This window comes from Scyliorhinus torazame, chromosome 8 (assembly GCF_047496885.1).
Source record: "Scyliorhinus torazame isolate Kashiwa2021f chromosome 8, sScyTor2.1, whole genome shotgun sequence".
NCBI lineage: Eukaryota > Metazoa > Chordata > Chondrichthyes > Carcharhiniformes > Scyliorhinidae > Scyliorhinus > Scyliorhinus torazame.
In genome coordinates, this window is record NC_092714.1 from 256,785,555 (window position 1) to 256,808,023 (window position 22,469).

A 22,469-nucleotide genomic window follows, 5' to 3' on the forward strand; every position below is an offset into this window, starting at 1 on the left:
GGTCTTTATTATATTATAATTCCTTGTATCTAATTGTGCATGCAGTTTGCCAACCTTATTACTGGACCGTGAGACGTGTATTCTAAACGCATATTACTCTGCATTGCTGCCCATTCTGATCCCTCCAATTCTGAACTGCTGTTTGCTCCTTCTATTACTCTTTGAACCTTCTATCTCTTCCCTAATCTTCATCCTGTTGCCCCTAGCAATACTTCAATGCAATTCATTGTATGTTAAGCACATTGACAATCTGACAGGCATGACAAGGTGCTACATTTAATGCAAGTTTTCTTTCTATGTAGTATAATGTTGCTGTGTGATTATCTTCCCCTCCCCAAGGTACTGGAACCTTCACTATGATCCTGGTCCTGCCACTGTCAATGGGATTTCCCATTAAATCTACCCCCGCGCTGCCGGGAAACCCGTAGCAGGGGTACGCCGTCAGCGAGACTGGAAGATCCCACTCTTGAGAGTTTATCTTTTTAGGTTACTGGCAGTGTTATGCATCACTGAGTCCTTTCTTTTCCTTTTAGGATGCAAAGAACAAAACGTCCAAAGTTAAAGTGGAAAGTTCTGGGCAGGGAAAGAAGAAAAAGAAAGTGGAGGAGGACAAATGGAAATGGTGAGGTTCTCTACAACATTTTGCATGGGTTTTTATTGCTTCTTACTTCCTTCCCCCTCACTTGCTCAAACCAGGATCAATGGCCTATTTGCTCCAGTAATTCTGTAACTGGATGCTTGCTGGGAAAATCCTAGAATACCTTGATGCTTAGAGTGATGTGATTTTTTTTTTTCTCCTCTTCAGGCTCACCCACTGATTTGCTGCCTAGCTCATGTCTCTTCCCTATGCCCCCCCCCAACCATTAAACCTTTCTTCCTGTTTATTTGCTTAAACTATAGAGTTGAAGTGGTTATGACGTAAGTAGTGGTTGGGGAGAAGGAAGTGTTTTCATTGAGCTCTTGTTTTAAGTGGTCTCAAATATGCGAAGAATAGTATCAAAAGTTGTTTGGGTTTCATTAGGCTTGTTCTTCTGAACGTACAACTCCCTACAGTGACAGGAACCAGTGCAGAAACATTAGTGTAGTTTTCTATCTCTCAACGTTCATTTATCAGTGTTTTGTTACGTTGGTTGGTCAAGATTTTAAATTTATCTTCCATAACATCAGGCCTGACTACACCTGTCAGTTGTGATGTAATGTTTTTTTTTAAATTCCATAAAATTTCATTAGTCTGTATCTTAACTTGTGCACCTAGACCTAGTTGCCCACTCCCCGTTGGAAATTGATTGGCATTGACTCCCAGTCTGGCTGCAGCTTTTTAAAATTCTCAACTTGTTCAAATCCCTCCTTGATCGTATTTCTTCCTATCTCTGTAACCTCTTAATTCTCCTCTCGAAGATTAGCATTCCTCCAATTCTGCACTCGTTCATCCCTCACCTATTATTAATGGCTGTGACTTTCAGTGTTGGCACCTGACACTTCTCCCTGTCTCTCCAATTTGGTTGATCCTTAACTTCCTTCTGAAATGGCTGAACTAATCACTTGTTTGCAGTCAAGGAGATGGCTCAGTACAACCATCACCAGGGTAACTAGAAATAGGCAATAAAGGCTGCCTTTGACAGTGACTCTCTCACATGGAGAACTAATTTTTTTTAATAAACTCTTAACCTGTCTATGACACTCTTGAAAACTTTGACCAAGCTCTTAGTAACCTGTCCCTGTGTCTCTTCTCTGCAATGATATTCGTTTGATTTACACTCGTGTGAAGAACTTTGGGACATTTTTCCTGTGTGAAAGGCACTGTATAATAGCACATTTTATTTATTGAACAGTCTGTGGTGTGATGCGATTACCTCGTAAACAGGAGGAAATGACTAGGTTTCAGTATCAAAAAGATATAACCAGGGTTAGCACTGCTGCCTCACGGCGCTGAGGTCCCAGGTCCGATCCTGGCTCTGGGTCACTGTCCGTGTGGAGTTTGCACATTCTCCCCGTGTTTGCGTGGGTTTCGCCCCCACAACCCAAAGATGTGCAGGGTAGGTGGATTGACCACGCTAAATTGTCCCCTGATTGGAAAAAATTAATCGGGTACACTAAACTTAAAAAATATATATATATAACCAGACTTTGGAGTTTGAGCGCAAGCTCCTTAAAACCGAGTATTGCGTTTGTTTAACTTGCTCGTGGTTTCCTGCATTTGTGCAGTGGTGATTCTCAGCTTTTCTAATGTGATGCTGTAATCCTGCTGCTTTTAATCTTTGGAGGCATCACCGTGGATCTGCTCCATCGATAAAGTGATCCAGTTTAAAGTGCCTAACTTTGTTTTTGGTGATCAGAATGAGGAATATGAATGTTGGGAAATATTAGACTTTTGTTACCTTGCATTTGGAGAATTACATGAAACTCCCTTTAATCTGCTACAGCGATGTAGCTGTTTCTCCATTATCACAGAGCCCCTACGAAACCATCGATCTGATGTCAACTTTGTTCAAACTGTCAGTATGGTGCTGAATCATGGGTAGTTTTATGCCATATGACATGTCTGAAGCTTCAATCCGATTCCAGCCACGTGAACGGATACTTTTTAAAATGGAACAATGTTTGCCAGTTTGTAATCCCTGTGCAGTGGTTTGAAGCAACTTGCTCCCAATGCCTCCCATCAATGCTTCTGTTAAACAGATTTGTATTCCTGCTAGATACAAGTCTTGTCAAAGGAGTTCTTCTCCACTAGACCTTTCTATCATTGAGAATTTGAGGAAGGGGATTGTTTGTTTTGTAAAAGTCTGCTCACTGGTGCAAGCTGCCACCACATTAGAATCATAGTTATGTAGCACAGAAGGTGGCAATCGTTTTCTGATGCCTGTCCCAGCTTTTTAGTAGAGCTATCCAATTCCTTCCATGCTCCTACCCTTTCTCCACATCCCTGCAAATTCTTCCCCCTTAAGAGTCATTATCCAATTTGTTTTCTAAATTATCGGGCTGAATAGTAAGCACTGGTGTGACCTGAGGGCCTGGATGCAGTTGGCATTCAGACCTCTGAGCCTGCAGCTCAAGTACGTGAATAAAGCAGCAAATGGGCCAAAAGTTTTTAACATTTTCCAACATTCATAGCCCTCACTCTGTTCATCAAAAACAAATAAACCTGGAACTTTAAGCTGGATCACTTGGGTTCTGGGCTGCAGACAGTGAGTATCCCTCTCGATCAGATCAGTAGGGCAGAATATCCAGTATTTTAACTCATCGGCTGTGACACAGATCAAAACTCATGGCCCGTAATTTAAAGGGTCACTCCGACCTCTTTAAGCAGCGCGGTGCAGAAATAGACTTTTCTGCATGAGGCCTTGAGTTCTTAAAATCATGATATGTCAGTTTAAACCCACTTCCTCCATGAAGCAGTTGCAGTGGCCGATGAACACTTGGAACAGCCAATACTTAACTCTTTGTCCTCGGACAGCCCACCACTGCGGCGTGCCTGATGAGAAAATGGGAAATACTGCTGGTGTAAATCCCACTAAGTATTCCATTCTGCACATATTATGGCAGTCGATCGCCTCTTTAATGAGTACAACTAGCCTATAACCTTTAAATTGCACTATGCAAACAGACTCCTGATTTCCTGCCTGCTAACCATATTATCTCAATATCTGACGTAATGACACCGGGAAGATGACGTGACTTCTTCGTGCCTGATAATGCATTGGTGCATGCACAATTCACTCCCGTTTTCAGAGCGTGCTATTCAGGCCATAGAATCTAAATATGCTGCCCTTTCAGTCGATGTAATCCATAATATAATTCTTTAATTGTCGCCTCTGACTGGTTTGTCAATGCCACCTTAAACTAGAATGTTAACAAAAAGCTGGAAGATGCAAAGAAATTCACCCCAGTTAAAAGTCAATGTCAGGTCTCTGGCTTCTGACCACATGAAGCTATTTTGTTGAGGGCTTGTTGTCAGTGTTTCTGTGGGTATGGGGTGGCTCTGTGAGTACAATCTGAACCGTTTCCACACCTGCCTCTTGCTTGCACTTTCTTGAGTCCGCACTGACCAATGATGACACACAACAATGATGGCTTGTATGGTGGAACAGATTAAACCCAGAAGCTTTTCACAATCATTTGATTAATTAGCAGCAGTTGGAGTAGGCAGTTTTGGGGAGGGGAGGGGGGGGGGGGGGGGTGGTCGTTGGCCAATTTGTTTTCCTTTCCCCTTGCTCGTTTGGCTTTTCATGAATGAAATGTGCAATTTCTGATTTCTGGTTAAAGACTCCTTTATTTTTGTGCTCTGAAAATTCTGTGACACTCAATTGATAAGTCAAGAGATGAAATGGTGATGTGTGCAAGGGAAATTGAAAGTGTTTAAGAAATCAAACAACAGTGATGGGGTGCGATATTGAGAACTTTATTTTAGCTGTGCGACATATTAAATTTGGGACTCTTAAGACACTGAGACAGCTTTGTACGTTGGAATCCTGCGCGTTGTTTGTAAATCCACATTGTCTTTTCTCCCTTCAAATCGAGAAATTTTTCTTCCTGAATTTTGCTGGACTGTTTCATTCCACATTTCCAGATGGAAATGACATTGGAAATTCCTCCCAGGAATTTCAAAAAGTTCTATCAGAAATGCAGAGCTCTTAGTGGGATTTCTTCTCTTTCTGATGTATATTATTGATGGCTATTTTTGTTCAGATACGTAAGCGGAGCGTCACATGCTGGTTGACACTAAGAGTTCAAGACAGGTGTCAGTCATTTCAGGCTGTGCATGTACAAAGGGCTGGCAAAATGAGGTGGAAATGGGGACAAAGATCCAGCCTGGCATGGGTCCTGTAAGAAACCATTTAGCAACTGGTGCACAAAACGTGTGTGGGTGAGCACAAACTCAGCTTGGCTATACCAATTCTGCCGATGGTCACTCTGTAGCCATCTTTGGGGGGGGGGGTGCGCATAATTTCTACACTGACCATAACCTTTTAATAAAGGTTTCACTGGATGTAAGGGAGCTGGTTTACTCGTTAACTGTTGCCATGTAATCCAGGATTGCTAGATGTACTCTGGTATTCCAGAGAAATCTCTTGCTTGACCACTGTCTCATTTTCTCTCTTGTGCAGGTGGGAGGAAGAACGTTACACTGATGGTGTGAAGTGGAAATTTCTGGAACACAAAGGCCCAGTATTTGCTCCACCTTATGAGCCGCTCCCAGATAAAGTTACCTTCTATTATGATGGTAAGCCGATAATTCTTGTTGATGTTGCAACCTCCTGTAACCGGGAACGGAGTGACTGAGAAACAACAAAATTAGTTTGTGGAGCAAGCATTATGGCTGATTCAATTTGTGATAAAGTTACAGCCATGACTTGATAGAACTATGATTCACAATATCTTTTGCTTGTAACTGCCAGTGTTTTAGTTCCGGATGTTACATTTTACCCTCTTCATTCCAGTGTAATAATACCTGACCATTATGTAATAGTAATTGTAGCTTCAAAAGTCATTAATCAATTGCAGATAATCAATTTTGCCTCCGCATGACTAAACGTGTTGATATCACTGATTTCCTGTGGTGTTAACTTCCAATAGCATCATAACCATGTTTTAAAGTTGCTTTTATGCTGAAGGCCACTCTGCCTGCAGCAGCTGTCAATGGGACTTTTGTTCCAGTGGGGCTTACCAGTCTCTTGTTTCTGGTGCTATCAATTTCAAGACAACTAGCAACAGCAAAATAAGTGGAGTAAACTGCATCCTGCAGACCTGTTTCTGTCTCATTTCATGCGATTGTAGCTCTGACAGCCACAATAGTAGTTGCAATGACTTTAATTACCAGATCGCATAGACCTGACTGTTGGGCAGACACCCTCTGACTTGTTTCTGGTACTTTGTGATTTTCTGGGTTAGTTTTGATGTGTGTTCCATATGATTCCTGTGGAGATTGGCATAGGTAATCTTGCAATTCAGGAACAGGTACATGACTATTTAAAGGGGAGAAATAATCTTGACTGAGGGGATGCTTCATGTTCAGGGCGTTCAGCTTGTGTTTTTAAAACAAAATATAAAAGTATATTTTCCTTCTGTTGAAAATTAAATTTTTTGTCCAGGTGCTGATCTTGCTGATGCAGAGGATCAATCTAAGAGGGTCCCCATAAATATAAGTAGATACCCTAATTTGGGTTCACCTAATCTTGGGCGGAATTCAACCAAAGCATTCCTCCGTGTCATTTTGGGCATGTTTGGCGGAGTGTTTCTCACCATCCTTGTGGGTGAAATCCACCCTGCTATTCAACCACAGGATGTGATTTAACCAAATGGGAACGATGTCTCCTAGCTCACAGCGCCAAGAAACACAGCACTATCTGACGTCACTCCGATTAGATAGGGGGCCTCAATGGGGAACGGGCAGCCAAGGTTGCACTTAGTCCCGTCTCCTGCACTGAGGAGTCCTACTTGCCAGGGAAACCTCCACGCGTGCCATTACATCTGGTCCCCGTTTGTGGAGACCAGCCCAGAACGGCGCTCGCCCAAGGTCTCCAAAGCGAAGGGTTTCAATCTCAGCGCCTTGGTTGCCTCAGGGAACTACGTATTAAAATGAGACTAGCTGTATCACTCTAATCTATAGATTTGCCAAAAGGTGACCCCGCCGACAATTTACAGGTTTCACATTGCGGCATCTCACAAGATCACGTTTGATCTCGCATGGCACGGCGAGCCAGGTAGATCCCAGGAGCGGGATCTCCACTCATTTAGGGGCTTCGCGCAGCAGCACAGCTTTTCAGACGCAGTGATGCCGGTAGATCGCGCCTTTCTCCTTATTTGGGCCTGGGGGAGTTCCTTACCGGTCAAGCCCATACTTAGACATGTTTTCATCACTGGGGAGCTGGGCTCGCCGGCCAGACCGGCTCCTTGCAGATTGGGCTGCTGTTTTGAAAGTGTGCCCTGATCTCTAAGTGAGCTTGAGGGCCACTGGGTGCCCCCTTTTCAGCCCTCGCCACCCACCCCCAAAAAAAAATCTACGAGGCTCCTTCTTACCCGCCCTTATCCCCCACCCACCCCCCCAAAATCCTTTATGGTCCCCTTCAGGCCCTGACCCCCGGCGTGGCAGGTGGCTGTGTGAGGAGGCCACCCTAGTTCGGTGCAGACATAGCTCATTTACATATTCTGGTCTTGGGGCTGCATGGTGGCACCGTGGTTAGCACTGCTGCCGCACGGCGCTGAGTACCAGGTTCGATCCCGGTCCCGGGCGCCACTGTCCGTGTGGAGTTGCACAGTCTCTCCGTCTTTGCATGTGTCTCGCCCGCACAATTTAAAGATGTGCAGGCTAGGTGGATTGGTAACGCTAAATTGCCCCTTCATTGTTGGGCGGGGGGGCGGAGAATTAGGTACTCTAAATTTATAATTAAAAAAAATATTCTGTCCTGGATCTTGCTCAGCAAGGGCGCAATCCAGATCGCGACATCGCGCGAGATTCCACTGCCTCGCCCTGTCACTCAGAGTGCAACGAGGCCGGTAAATCACTCCTTATTTCAAAAAGCATGGTGCTGACTTGGATATCTCAAAGTTTCCAAAATAAATATCACTCCACTCCAGTATTTCTGGTTCAGTAGCTCAGCGAATGACTGGGATGTTTGATGTTAAGAGTGGGCTACATTGAGGTCAAAGATTGCACCAACATCTGTTCTCCTTCAGTTCATGCCCTATGTCGCCTCTTGCCTTGTTCCCAATGCAACAATTTCTCTGAATTGTTTCACAGCGTTTTCATGGGAAGGCATGATTTGATGAGTCATTCCTCAGTAAGCAGGAAGTGTGGGAGTAGCTGCAGTGGGGCTGAATCAGCCTTTTATTGGTTTGCAAAAAGGTCGCCAATTTTCTGTGGTGAACTAATATTCAATTCTCCTTCCTCCACTACACAGTTTTTAAACAATTTTGTGACCATTCAGTTGTTTGTGGTGACCATATGTTGTTTGGGCGCGTTCCTGATTCTTGGATAAGCCTGGCTTGACGTTTAATTCAAATCTACGTTATACCATTGGTCTGCTTTTATCTTCGTGCAGCAGCTGTCATTTACATAATTACTCTTTGCACAGAAAAAAATGCATGAGTGGTTTTAAAATGGTGGAAGGAGTGTGTCACGAAGGAACATCTAGGCAGAGCTGTGAGATCAAAGATCAGACAATGAATGGAAAGTCACAGCATGGAATCTAGAATTCTCTGCCCCCAAAAGGCTGGGTGCTTAGGCAGTTGGACATTTCAAGACCAAGCTCTATAGATTTTTGTATGGCGAGAGAATCTAGGAATATGGAGCTAAGATGGACCGATGTAGTTGAAGTTCAGATCAGACATGATCTAATTGAATAGTGGACCAGTCTCAAAAGTTGAATGGTTGGTTGCTGTCATACAGGGAAGGAACTGCGGTCGTCCATGAGTCGCCTGGCCATATTTCCAGTTAATAATAATCTTTATTGTCACAAGTAGGCTTACTTTAACACTACAGTGAAGTTACTGCCACCTGTTCGGGTACACAGAGGGAGAATTCAGAATGTCCAAATTACCTAATAGCACGTCTTTCAGGACTTGTGAAAGGAAACCGGAGCACCCCGGAGGAAACCCACGCAGAAATTAGGAAAACGTGCAGACTCCGCACAGACAGTGACCCAAGCTGGGAATCGAACCCGGGACCCTGGTGCTGTGAAGCCATAGTGCTAACCACTGCACTACGTTAATGCCCAGTTCTCTCCAGCTTTGCCAAAGAATCATCCAGACTTGAACCGTTAGCTCTGTGTTCTCTCCATACCTGCTGCGATTGTCCCATCATTTTCTGTGTTTGTTTAAGTGAGCCATTAGGAGCATTAGAGGCATCATAGTTATACTTTTTGTAAAGTTTTATTTAATAAAGGGGTGGACTTGGGCACTGATGCTCAAAACATTGGCTACAAATGTTTCTTCCTCTTCCTCTTCTCTCTTCTCCCATCACCCCCTGCACATGCGGTTGTACCTCCTATACATCCTTTCTCACATCTGTGTGCTCCTGACAGCAAGGATTCGGTGACTGCTCTGTGGAGGCAGGGATGCGCAGAGTTGGGATCTATTAATTTCCGAGTACATTTTGCAAAGTTGTGATTTTGGCATGAGATTTCCAGTAGTTTGTATAAAGGCTGTTGGTAAGCATTACAGGTCAGAGAATCCCTTGTCCTCAGGGGAACTCTATAGCACAGTGGGCTAACTGTTGATCTTAGAACATAGAACGATACAGCGCAGTACAGGCCCTTCGGCCCACGATGTTGCACCGAAACAAAAGCCATCTAACCTACACTATGCCATTATCATCCATATGTTTATCCAATAAACTTTTAAATGCCCTCAATGTTGGCGAGTTCACTACTGTTGCAGGTAGGGCATTCCACGGCCTCACTACTCTTTGCGTAAAGAACCTACCTCTGACCTCTGTCCTATATCTGTTACCCCTCAGTTTAAAGCTATGTCCCCTCGTGCCAGCCAGTTCCATCCGTGGGAGAAGGCTCTCACTGTCCACACTATCTAACCCCCTGATCATTTTGTATACCTCTATTAAGTCTCCTCTTAACCTTCTTCTCTCCAACGAAAACAACCTCCAGTCCATCAGCCTTTCATCATAAGATTTTCCCTCCATACCAGGCAACATCCTGGTAAATCTCCTCTGCACCCGCTCCAAAGCCTCCACGTCCTTCCTATAATGCGGTGACCAGAACTGTACGCAATACTCCAAATGCGGCCGTACCAGAGTTTTGTACAGCTGCAACATGACCTCCTGACTCCGGAACTCAATCCCTCTACCAATAAAGGCCAACACTCCATAGGCCTTCTTCACAACCCTATCAACCTTGGTGGCAACTTTCAGGGATCTATGTACATGGACACCTAGATCCCTCTGCTCATCCACACTTCCAAGAACTTTACCATTAGCCAAATATTCCGCATTCCTGTTATTCCTTCCAAAGTGAATCACCTCACACTTCTCTACATTAAACTCCATTTGCCACCTCTCAGCCCAGCTCTGCAGCTTATCTATATCCCTCTGTAACCTGCTACATCCTTCCACACTGTCGACAACACCACCAACTTTAGTGTCGTCTGCAAATTTACTCACCCACCCTTCTGCGCCTTCCTCTAGGTCATTGATAAAAATGACAAACAGCAACGGCCCCAGAACAGATCCTTGTGGTACGCCACTTGTAACTGAACTCCATTCTGAACATTTCCCATCAGCCACCACCCTCTGTCTTCTTTCAGCTAGCCAATTTCTGATCCACATCTCTAAATCACCCTCAATCCCCAGCCTCCGTATTTTCTGCAATAGCCTACCGTGGGGAACCTTATCAAACGCTTTACAGAAATCCATATACACCACATCAACTGCTCTACCCTCGTCTACCTGTTCAGTCACCTTCTCAAAGAACTCGATAAGGTTTGTGAGGCATGACCTACCCTTCACAAAGCCATGCTAACTATCCCTGATCATATTATTCCTATCTAGATGATTATAAATCTTGTCTCTTATAATCCCCTCCAAGACTTTGCCCACTACAGACGTGAGGCTCACCGGTCTATAGTTGCCGGGGTTGTCTCTGCTCCCCTTTTTGAACAAAGGGACCACATTTGCTATCCTCCAGTCCTCTGGCACTATTCCTGTAGCCAATGATGACATAAAAATCAAAGCCAAAGGCCCAGCAATCTCTTCCCTGGCCTCCCAAAGAATCCTAGGATAAATCCCATCAGGCCCCGGGGACTTATCTATTTTCAGCCTGTCCAGAATTGCCAACACCTCTTCCCTACGTACCTCAATGCCATCTATTCTAATAGCCTGGGTCTCAGCATTCTCCTCCACAACATTATCTTTTTCCTGAGTGAATACTGACGAAAAATATTCAATTAGTATCTCGCCCATCTCTTCAGACTCCACACACAACTTCCCATCCCTGTCCTTGACTGGTCCTACTCTTTCCCTAGTCATTCTTTTATTCCTGACATACCTATAGAAAGCTTTTGGGTTTTCCTTGATCCTACCTGCCAAATACTTCTCATGTCCCCATCTTGCTCGTCTTAGCTCTCTCTTTAGATCCTTCCTCGCTACCTTGTAACTATCCATCGCCCCAACTGAAACTTCACACCTCATCTTCACATAGGCCTCCTTCTTCCTCTTAACAAGAGATTCCACTTCTTTGGTAAACCACGGTTCCCTCGCTCTACGCCTTCCTCCCTGCCTGACCGGTACATACTTATCAAGAACACGCAGTAGCTGATCCTTGAACAAGCTCCACTTATCCAGTGTGCCCAACACTTGCACCCTACCTCTCCACTTTATCCCCCCCAAGTCACGTCTAATGGCATCATAATTGCCCTTCCCCCAGCTATAAGTCTTGCCCTGCGGTGTATACTTATCCCTTTCCATCATTAACGTAAACGTCACCGAATTGTGGTCACTGTCCCCAAAGTGCTCTCAACAACAAAGAACAAAGAAATGTACAGCACAGGAACAGGCCCTTCGGCCCTCCAAGCCCGTGACGACCATGCTGCCCGACTAAACTACAATCTTCTACACTTCCTGGGTCCGTATCCTTCTATTCCCATCCTATTCATATATTTGTCAAGATGCCCCTTAAATGTCCCTATCGTCCCTGATTCCACTACCTCCTCCGGTAGTGAGTTCCAGGCACCCACTACCCTCTGCGTAAAAAACTTGCCTCGTACATCTACTCTAAACCTTGCCCCTCTCACCTTAAACCTATGCCCCCTAGTAATTGACCCCTCTACCCTGCGGAAAAGCCTCTGACTATCCACTCTGTCTATTCCCCTCATAATTTTGTATACCTCTATCAGGTCTCCCCTCAACCTCCTTCGTTCCAGTGAGAACAAACCGAGTTTATTCAATCGCTCCTCATAGCTAATGCCCTCCATACCAGGCAACATTCTGGTAAATCTCTTCTGCACCCTCTCTAAAGCCTCCACATCCTTCTGGTAGTATGGCGACCAGAATTATACTCCAAGTGTGGCCTAACTAAGGTTCTATACAGCTGCAACATGACTTGCCAATTCTTCTACTCAATGCCCCGGCCAATGAAGGCAAGCATGCCGTATGCCTTCTTGACTACCTTCTCCATCTGTGTTGCCCCTTTCAGTGACCTGTGGACCTGTACTCCTAGATCTCTCTGACTTTCAATACTCTTGAGGGTTCTACCATTCACCGTATATTCCCTACCTGCATTAGACCTTCCAAAATGCATTACCTCACATTTGTCCGGATTAAACTCCATCCGCCATTCCTGCACTGACTGCCTGCCCTTTCTGGTGGTCACCCATTCTCTGCCTGCACCTTGGGTGTGACCACATTTACATAACTGCGATCTATGACGCTTTCCGCCACCTGCATGCTCCTAAGTGCATCCAATTGCTGCTCCAACCGAACCATGCGGTCTGTGAGGAGCTCCAGTTGGGTGCACTTTCTGCAGATGAAGCCATCCGGGACGCTGGAAGCCTCCCGGACCTGCCACATCTCACAGTCAGAGCACAGCACCCCTCTAACTGACATTGCGTCAATTAATTAAAATTTGTCTTTTTTTTTTAATATATTTTTTTAAATTTCAAAGTTACTGTCAACTATCTGTTTCCTAGCACTAGATTTCTAATAGAAATGCGATAGCTAACTATAATACTCTCCGATCTCTGGCTTAGATATCCCTCTAAATTATAATTAAGTTATTATGTTTAATTAGTTACCAAATACTCAAATTTTTTTTAAAATTTAGGATAGAATCCCAACCAGCCACTCTGGCCACAGCTTTTCTGTGATGTCACTTCAGTTTCCCCCCGACACACACAATTTGAAAAAAGGTATAAAAGTGAAAATAAGTAAAAATCACTTGCTTACCTTCTTACCTTCTGAGTGTCTTAGATGTTCTCAGGTTCTCTCGCTGACAGAGACTGCTCCTCCACCTCCGAACCTTGACCTGCACAATGCTAATAATATAATATGGCACTTACCTTACACCAATGGGTCTTATTATTAGGTTAGAGGAGGAGGGCGGGTGGGAGACACTACACATGTAGTGTCTCGGGTTTCCTCTCCACCAGAATTTATTGGTTGGGGGGGGGGGACTTCCCAGAGGTCCGCGGGTCGAACTTCCGGTTCCCGCCTTATATAAAAACAAATAAAACAGAAAAGAAGAACAGACATGGGACCAGGTAAGGCTTTTTAAAGTAAGTACTCACCTCCCAGAGGGCCCCTGCGCACCGCTGCCGCCGAAATCCAAAGGGCTGCTCCTGTAAAGGCAAGGCTTTTTAAAGTAAGTACTCCCCTCCCAGAAGGCCCCTGCGCACCGCTGCCGCCGAAATCCAAAGGACTGCTCCTGTAAAGGTAAGAGTTTTTAAATTCACTACTCACCTCCCAGAGGGCCCCTGCGCACCGCTGCCGCCGAAATCCAAAAAATTTCGTAATACTGCTCTCCTATCTCCAAATCCAACACCTGGCCTGGTTCATTACCCAAAACCAAATCCAACGTGGCCTCGCCTCTTGTTGGCCTGTCAACATATTGTGTCAGGAAACCGTCCTGCACACACTGTACAAAAAACGACCCATCTAATGTACTCAAACTATATCTTTTCCAGTCAATATTTGGAAAGTTAAAGTCTCCCATAATAACTACCCTGTTACTTTCGCTCTTATCCAGGATCATCCTCGCCATCCTTTCCTCTACATCCCTAGAACTATTTGGAGGCCTATAGAAAACTCCCAACAGGGTGACCTCTCCTTTCCTGTTTCTAACTTCAGCCCATACTACCTCGGAAGATGAGTCCCCATCTAGCATCCTCTCCGCCACCGTAATACTGCTCTTGACTAGCAGCGCCACACCTCCCCCTCTTTTGCCTCCTTCTCTGAGCTTACTAAAGCACCTAAACCCCGGAACCTGCAATATCCATTCCTGTCCCTGCTCTACCCATGTCTCCGAAATGGCCAAAACATCAAAGTCCCAGGTACCAACCCATGCTGCCCGTTCCCCTACCTTATTTCGTATACTCCTGGCATTGAAGTAGACACACTTCAAACCACCTACCTGAACACTGGCCCCCTCCTGCGACGTCAAATCTGTGCTCCTGACCTCTATACTCTCATTCTCACTTACCCTAAAACTACAATCCAGGTTCCCATGCCCCTGCTGCATTAGTTTAAACCCCCCCCCACCCCCCCAAAGAGCACTAACAAATCTCCCCTCCCCCAGGATATTTGTGCCCCTCAGGTTCAGATGTAGACCATCCTGTCTGTAGAGGTCCCACCTTCCCCAGAAAGAGCCCCAGTTATCTTCTGCCCTTCGAACTTGAGTTCTGAACTAATGTGGTCCAGAGATGTCCATCAAATCCTCTTCCTGCGGGATATAAGGATACTGTAGGAAAAGCGGTTGAGCAGAATCAATCCTGCCCATACCAGACTAGAATCTAAATCAAACGTCCCCAATTTCTTGCCTACTTTAACACAGGTGACCATGCTGCAAAGTTACAATGTTTGCGCAGTGCATTGACAATATAAATTTGTATTTATATTTTTATATATATATATATATATATATATATATATATAATAAAATATATATAGTCTTCATGCAAATATAATTAAAACCAAAATGTTTACACCAAATGATATAAGGAGATATGAGGCGAGGACAGATGACCAAAATACTTGGAGGAGCGATGTTTTGAGGGGCAGCATAAAGGTGAAAACAGAAGCAGAGGGGCAAACGGGTTTAAGGAGGACATTCCTAAACCTTAAATCATGGCAATTGAAAGCCGTGGTCAGTTACCAATGGTAGAGTAATTAAATTTGGGTTGCTCAAGAGGCCATAATTGAAGGATCACTGGTAGCTTTGGGGGTCATAAGGCTAGAGTATGTGATGGATCGGGGGGGTGCTGTGAGGTCATAGAGCGATGTGAAAGGTAATGAATGCAAGTTCTTCCATTTTCCCTCAGTGGGAATGTTGCCTACACAGGCCTATAGCGGTTGGTATTGAAATGGAAATGCCGATGCCATAACACCTGTTCTTTTGAGGTTGAGAGCTAGACACGTTGGGGGATCTTTTGCTCTGCTCGTTCTGTATGTTTCTTTAAATTTTTATAAATTTAGAGTACCCAATTCATTTTTTCCAATTAAGGGGCAGTTTAGCATGGTCAAGCCACCAACTCTGCACGTCTTTGGGTTGTGGGGGCGAAACCCACGCAAACACTGGGAGAATGTGCAAACTCCACACGGACAGTGACCCAGCGCCAGGATCGAACCTGGGGCCTCGGTGCCGTGAGGCAGCAGTGCTAACCACTGTGCCACCGTGCTGCCTACGTTCTGAATGTTTGCTGATACTGGGCACCTCCACATTGCTATCTGTTGCTTAAATATGGACTAAAAGTATTATGCTTGTAATGTGTGTATGAGATTTGGATTTTGAAGTCAACCTCTCATGATTTGGATTTGAATGGAGCAATGCTTAAATATGTTGTCAGTTTGTATCCTCTACCTTTACTTCCACCAGCCCCAGTCCAGTCTTTTGGTGTATGACTTCAATCTTTTCTTTTAGGGAAACCTATGAAGTTGAGCCCTCAGTGTGAAGAGGTTGCGACATTCTTTGGTAAAATGCTCGATCATGAGTATACTACAAAAGATATCTTTAGGAAGAATTTCTTCAAAGACTGGCGCAAGGTGAGTTCTGAAAGGGGCTAGTTTTGGATTGTGGGGGTGCTAATTAAAAGCTGCAGTCCCTCAGTACTTCGAGCAATAGCGTCTGCTTACTTTGTGCTTAAGTTTCCGGAGGGCTTGAATCGACAACCTTCAAGCTCCAGAAAATCAAGCTTGAAGTGGCTGAGTTCGTTTCAACAAGGAGAAAGTGCACAGAATCATTAGAATAGATTGAAGAACATGCTTTATAAAGGGTCACTGTCTGTGCGGAGTCTGCATGTTCTCCCCGTGTCTGCGTGGGTTTCCTCCGGGTGCTCCGGTTTCCTCCCGCAGTCCAAAGATGTGCAGGGTTAGGTGGATTGGCCATGCTAAATTGCCCTTGAGTTCGGTGGGGTTGCTGGGTTACGAGGATATGGTGGAGGTGTGGGCTTAAGTGGGGTGCTCTTTCCAAGAGCTGGTGCAGACTCGATGGGCCGAATGACCTTCTGCACTGTAAATTCTATTTGTCACAGTGGGCTAAACAGCTGGCTTGTAATTCAGAACAAGGCCAGCAGCACGGGTTCAATTCCCGTACCGACCTCCCCGAACAGGTGCCGGAATGTGGCGACTAGGGGCTTTTCACAGTAACTTCATTGAAGCCTCCTTGTGACAATAAGTGATTATCATTATTAAATACAAATTTGTTCCTGTCTGTCAGGGTTATACACCAAATGACTCCTTTCCCCATCCCATCGCTTGAAGTCAAGATCTGAGATTTCAAGATAGTGGGAGAAATGACCAAAGCTGCCCCTGTGGGCATTATTTTTGGCTGGGGGCAGGGAGGAGGGGAGACGGTTAGGTGCTTTGACTGGGTCGTAATTAGTGACGCTATTTTACTCTTTGAACTTTGTCCTGCATGTTGGGTTGGTAGCCTGCTGCTTTAGCACAGCGGTCTAAACAGCTGGCTTGTAATGCAGAACAAAGCCAGCAGCACGGTTCAATTCCCGTACCGGCCTCCCTGAACAGGCGCCAGAACGCTGCGACTAGGGGCTTTTCACAGTAACTTCATTGAAGCCTATGTGTGACAGTAAGCGATTATTATTATTATGCCCATGTCCCCCAGTGCCACTCTAAAACCTGCCATGTGATAAGTTCACTTATCCCCCATGAGCGTTGGCTTTTGCACCATGATCAAACTTTTCTGCCCTGCTTCCAACACGCGTCAGAAATTGAATTAATTAAGGCTACGCTTCAATCTAGGAAATGAAACCTGAAGAGAAGGCGACAATAACAGATCTCAACAAATGCAACTTTGAAGAAATAAACGAATATTTCAAGGCCCAGTCTGAGGCTCGGAAGCAGAAGTCCAAAGAAGAGAAACTGGTTTGTAGTGGGGAGAGAAACTGAGGTCTGCTCCTTCCCAAGGAGCACTGTTGAGGAATGTGCGCCATGTGGCATGGTACCAGGTTGAATCACATTTTTAAAATTAATTCATGGGTTGTGGGCATTGCTGGCTAGGCCAGCATTTTCATTGCCCATCCCTAGTTTCCCTTGAGACGGTGGTGTTGGTGAGCTGCCGCCTTGAACCGCCGCAGCCCATGTGGCCTAGGTACACCCATAGCACCTTTGGCGGGGGGGGGGGGGGGGGGAAGTTCCAGGATTTTGACCCAGCAACAGTCAGGGAACAGCGATATATTTCCAAGTCAGGGTGGTGAGTGACTTGGAGGGAAGCTCCCTGGTGGTGGTGTTCCCATGCATCTGCTGCCCTTGTCTTTCTTTTTTTTTTTTACAAATAATTTTTATTCAAATATTCACAAAATATCAACAACAAAATACAGAAAGAAAAGAACAACCCCCCCCCCATATACATAAATACCCCCCCCCCCCATATACATAAATATTAAATTAACAGCCGTCATCAACACAAAGGCTGCTGCTGACCATCTTCTAACATGCTGTCAGGAAGTCTAGGAACGGTTGCCACCGCCTGAAGAACCCTTGCACCGATCCCCTTAAGGCAAATTTCACCCTCTCCAATTTAATAAACCCCGCCATATCGTTGATCCAGGATTCCACGCTTGGGGGCCTCACATCCTTCCACTGAAGAAGAATCCTTGGCTGGGCTACCAGGGACGCAAAGGCCAGAATACCGGCCTCTTTCGCGTCCTGCATTCCCGGTTCCTCTGCCACCCCAAATATTGTGAGCTACCAGCCCGGCTTGACCCTGGACCCTACCACCCTCGACACCGTCCTCGCTGCACCCTTCCAAAAGTCCTCCAGCGCTGGGCATGCCCAGAACATGTGTGTGTGGTTTGCTGGGCTCCCTCAGCACCCAACACACCTGTCCTCGCACCCAAAGAACCGGCTTATCCTTGCCCCGGTCATGTGAGCCTTATGCAGCACCTTAGATTGTATGAGTCTGAGCCTCGCGGAAGAGTTCACTCTCCCCAGGGCATCCGCCCAGGTCCCCTCGTCAATCACCTCACCCAACTCCTCCCACTTACCCTTTAGCTCCTCCACCGAGGCCTCCTCCTCCTCCTGCATCACCTGATACGTTGCCAAGATCTGCCCCTCTCCAACTCACACCCCCGGCAGCACCCTGTCCTGGACCCTGCGTGGCGGCAACAGTGGGAACTCCACCACCTGCCGCCGAACAAACGCCGTTACCTGCGGATATCTGAAGGTGTTCCCGGGGGGAGCCCGAACTTCTCCTCCAGCTCACACAGGCTCGCGAACGTCCCGTCCACAAACCGGTCCCCCATCCTTCTAATACCTACCCTGTGCCAGCTCAGGAACCCTCCGTCCATCCTCCCCGGGACAAACCGGTGGTTCCCCCGAATCAGGGACCACACCGAGGCCCCCACCTCCCACCCGTGACATCTCCATTGCCCCCAAATTTTGAGGGTAGCCGCCACCACCGGGCTCGTGGTATACCTCGTTGGAGGAAGCGGCTGCGGCGCCGTCATCAGTGCCTCCAGACTCGTGCCCACACAGGACGCCATCTCCAGCCTCTTCCATGCCGCCTCATCCCCCTCCATCACCCACTTACGCACCATCGTCGCGTTGGCGGCCCAATAATCCCCATCCCTGCACCGCTCAGGGTCAGGATGGGGAGGCATTGGAACAGGAACAAAAACCTCGGGAGCACCGTTATTTTAACTGACTGCACCCTACCTACCAGGGAGAGTGGCAGCACGTCCCACCTCTTAAACTCCTCCTTCATCTGCTCCACCAGCCTCGTGAAGTTAAGCTTATGCATTCCCCCCACCGGGTCCGCCACATATAGTAGCAAATCATCTGCATAGAGTGACACCCGATGCTCCTCCCCACCCCGCACCAGCCCCCTCCAGTTCCTCGACTCCCTCAACGCCATGGCCAGGGGTTCAATCGCCAGTGCAAAGAGCAGGGGGGACAGGGGACACCCCTGCCTCGTCCCCCAATGTAGCCGGAAATACTCTGACCTCCTTCTGTTCGTGGCCACACTCCCCACCAGGGCCTCATATATAGCAGCCTCACTCACCTGACGAACCCCTCCCCGAACCCGAACCTTTTCAACACCTCCCACAGATATCCCCATTCTACCCTATCAAAGGCCTTCTCCGCAACCATCGCCGCCACTATCTCCGCCTCCCCTTCCATCGCCGGCATCATTATAACATTCACGAGCCTCTGTACATTAGTATTCAACTGCCTCCCTTTCACGAACCCCGTCTGATCCTCGTGTATGACCTGCGGCACATAGTCCTCTATCCTCATGGCCAAAATCTTTGCAGGAACTTTGCATCTACATTTAAGAGTGAGATCGGCCTATATGACCCACACTGTAGGGGATCCTTTTCCCGCTTCAGGATCAGGGAAAGCAGCGCTCTAGACATCGTCGGGGGCAGAGCCCCCCCTTCACTTGCCTCGTTGAAGGTCCTTACCAATAGCAGGTCCGAATACTTCTTGTAAAATTCAACCGGCCCCGGTGCCTTCCCCGCCTGCATGTTCCCTATCCCTTTGACCAACTCCTCCAACCCAACCGGTGCCCCCAACCCCGCCACTTGCCCCTCCTCCACCCTCGGGAACCTCAGCCGGTCCAGGAAGCGACCCATCCCTCCCTCCCTCCAGTGGGGGCTCAGACCGGTACAGTTCCTCGTAGAAGTCCTGAAGACCCCATTGATACCCACCGCACTTCGCACCATGCTCCCTCCTCCATCCCTAACTCCCCCAATCTCCCTAGCTGCCTCTCTCTTCCGAAGCTGGTGCGCCAGCATCTGTCTTGCCTTTTCTTCACATTCATATACCCCCCCCCCCCCTGCGCCTCTGCCCTCCTGGTGGTCAACAAATCGAACTCGGCCTGGAGGCTACGCCGCTCCCTAAGCAATCCCTCCTCCAGGGCCTCCGCGTACCTCCTGTCCACCCTCACCATCTCCCCCACCAACCTCTCCCTCTCTCTCCTCTCCCCCCTCTCCTTCGGTGCCCTAATGGAGATCAGGTCTCCTCTGACCACCGCCTTCAGCGCTTCCCAGACCACCCCTACTTGCACCTCCCCATTGTCATTAGCCTCCAGGTACCCCTCTATACACCCCCGGACCCGCCGGCTCACCTCCTCGTCCGCCAGCAACCCCACCTCTAGGCGCCACAGCCGTCACTGGTCCCTGTCCTCCCCCAACTCGAGGTCCACCCAGTGCGGAGCATGATCAGAAAAGGCTATCGCCGAGTACTCCGTATCCTCCACCCTCGGAATCAGCGCCCTGCTCATGACAAAAAAGTCAATCCGGGAGTAGGCCTTGTGGACATGGGAGAAGAATGAAAATTCCCTGGCCCTCGGCCTCACAAACCTCCATGGGTCCATCCCTCCCATCTGGTCCATGAACCCCCTCAGCATCTTGGCCGCCGCCGGCCTCCTGCCCGCCCTAGACCTAAAGCGATCCAGTGCAGGGTCCAGCACCGTGTTGAAATCCCCCCCCCCCCCCCCCCCAATTATCAGGCCCCCTGTCTCCAGGTCCGGAATCCGGCCCAGCATACGCCGCATGAACCCCGCATCGTCCCAATTCGGGGCATCTACATTGGCCAACACCACCCGCTCCCCCTGCAGCTTGCCACTTACCATCACATATCTACCGCCGTTGTCTGCCTAAATGCTCGACGCCTCGAACGACATCCTCTTCCCCACCAAGATCGCCACCCCCCAATTTTTTGCATCCAACCCCGAATGAAACACCTGGCCTCCCCACCCCTTTCTTAACCTTACCTTATCCGCCACCCTCAGGTGCATCTCCTGAAGCATGACCACATCCGCCTTCAGCCCCTTCAGGTGCGCGAACACCCGGGCCCGCTTGACCGGCCCATTCAGTCCCCTTACATTCCAGGTTATCAGCCGGATCAGGGGGCTACTTCCCCCCCCCCGCGCTGACTAGCCATAGCCCTTCCTAGGCCAGCCACGTGCCAGCGCCCCTCGCACGACCCGTTCCCCACAGTGGCAGACCCCCGCCCGACCTCCTCTACCAACTCCAGCTCCCCTTGGCCATTCCAGCAGCAACTCCTCCTCCCCCCCCCCCCCCCCCCCCCCCCCCCCCCCATTGCAGTCCTGTAAGTCAGCTGACCCCGGCCATCCCGCCGCTCCATCGACACCCCCCCCCCCCCCCCCCCCAGGTGTGGAACTCTTTCTCTCCCCCCGTCCACCAGCAGGATTTCATCCATTCCACTCCCAGCGCGGGAGAAAAAGCCTGGGCTTCCCAGCTCCGGCCCCGCCCCTTCAACCCTAAGCGCGGGAAAAAGCCCACGCTTTCCACTCGCCCGGCCCTGGCGCAGCTCCCTTTCCATGACCGGTCCCCCAACCCCCCCCCCCCCCCCCCCCTCTGTGGGGCCCCATCTCCCCTACCGACAATCAACCCCCCCACGAGCCCACCCAGCGGACCGAATCAAAACAATGCCCAATCAACCCCCCGAAAAACAAAGAACCCCCCCCCCCCCCCCTCGAAACACAACACAACAATCCCCAACCATCCCTCCACCGCGACCCCTCATCCCTGACCCTTAGTCCGAGTCCAGGTTTTCGGCCTGAACAAAGGCCTACGCCTCCTCCGGGGACTCAAAATAATGGTGTCAGTCCTTATAGGTGACCACAGACGCGCCGGCTGCAGCATACCAAACTTCACCCCCTTCCTGTGCTGCACTGTCTTCGCCCGGTTGTAACCGTCCCTCTTCTTTGCCACCTCCGCGCTCCAATCCTGGTAGATCCGGACCTCCGCGTTCTGCCACCTGCTGCTCCGCCCCTTCTTGGCCCACCGTAATACACACTCTCGATCAGCAAACCGGTGGTACCGCATCAGCACCGCCCACGGCGGCTCGCTGGGCTTGGGCTTCCTCGCCAGCATTCGGTGGGCCCCCTCCAGCTCCAAGGGCCCCTGAAAGGCCCCCGCTCCCATCAGCAAATTCAGCATGGTGACCACGTAGGCCCCCAAGTCCAATCCCTCCAGCCCCTCCGGGAGACCCAGGATCCGCAGTTTCTTCCGCCTCGACCGGTTCTCCATCTCCTCTAACCTCGCCTGCCATTTCTTGTGGAGCGCCTCGTGCGCCTCCACCTTCACCGCCAGGCCCAGGATCTTGTCCTCGTTCACCGAGACCTTCTGCCGGACCTCCCAGATCGCCGCCCCTTGGGCCGTCTGGGTCTCCAGCAATTTATCGATTGAAGCCTTCTTCGGCTCCAGCAGCACTGCTTTCCATTCCTTTAAACAGCGCTGGAGAAGCTCCTGCTGCTCTTGCGCCCACGGTCTCCACGCTGCCTGGTCTCCGTCCGTCGCCAACTTGGTCCTCCTCCCTCGCACCT

At 48.4% G+C, this 22,469-nt stretch overlaps 1 protein-coding gene across 1 annotated transcript in view; it reads left to right on the top strand.

The window, feature by feature from the left end:
- The window catches only part of top1b (DNA topoisomerase Ib), a 139,001-nt gene that overhangs the window by 84,941 nt on the left and 31,591 nt on the right, over positions 1-22,469 (top strand). Inside the window, exons 8-11 of the mRNA XM_072515146.1 lie at positions 534-622; positions 5,106-5,221; positions 15,579-15,700; positions 16,916-17,038. Of these exons, the coding sequence (XP_072371247.1) occupies positions 534-622; positions 5,106-5,221; positions 15,579-15,700; positions 16,916-17,038 (450 nt within the window). The remainder of the gene's footprint in view (positions 1-533; positions 623-5,105; positions 5,222-15,578; positions 15,701-16,915; positions 17,039-22,469) is intronic.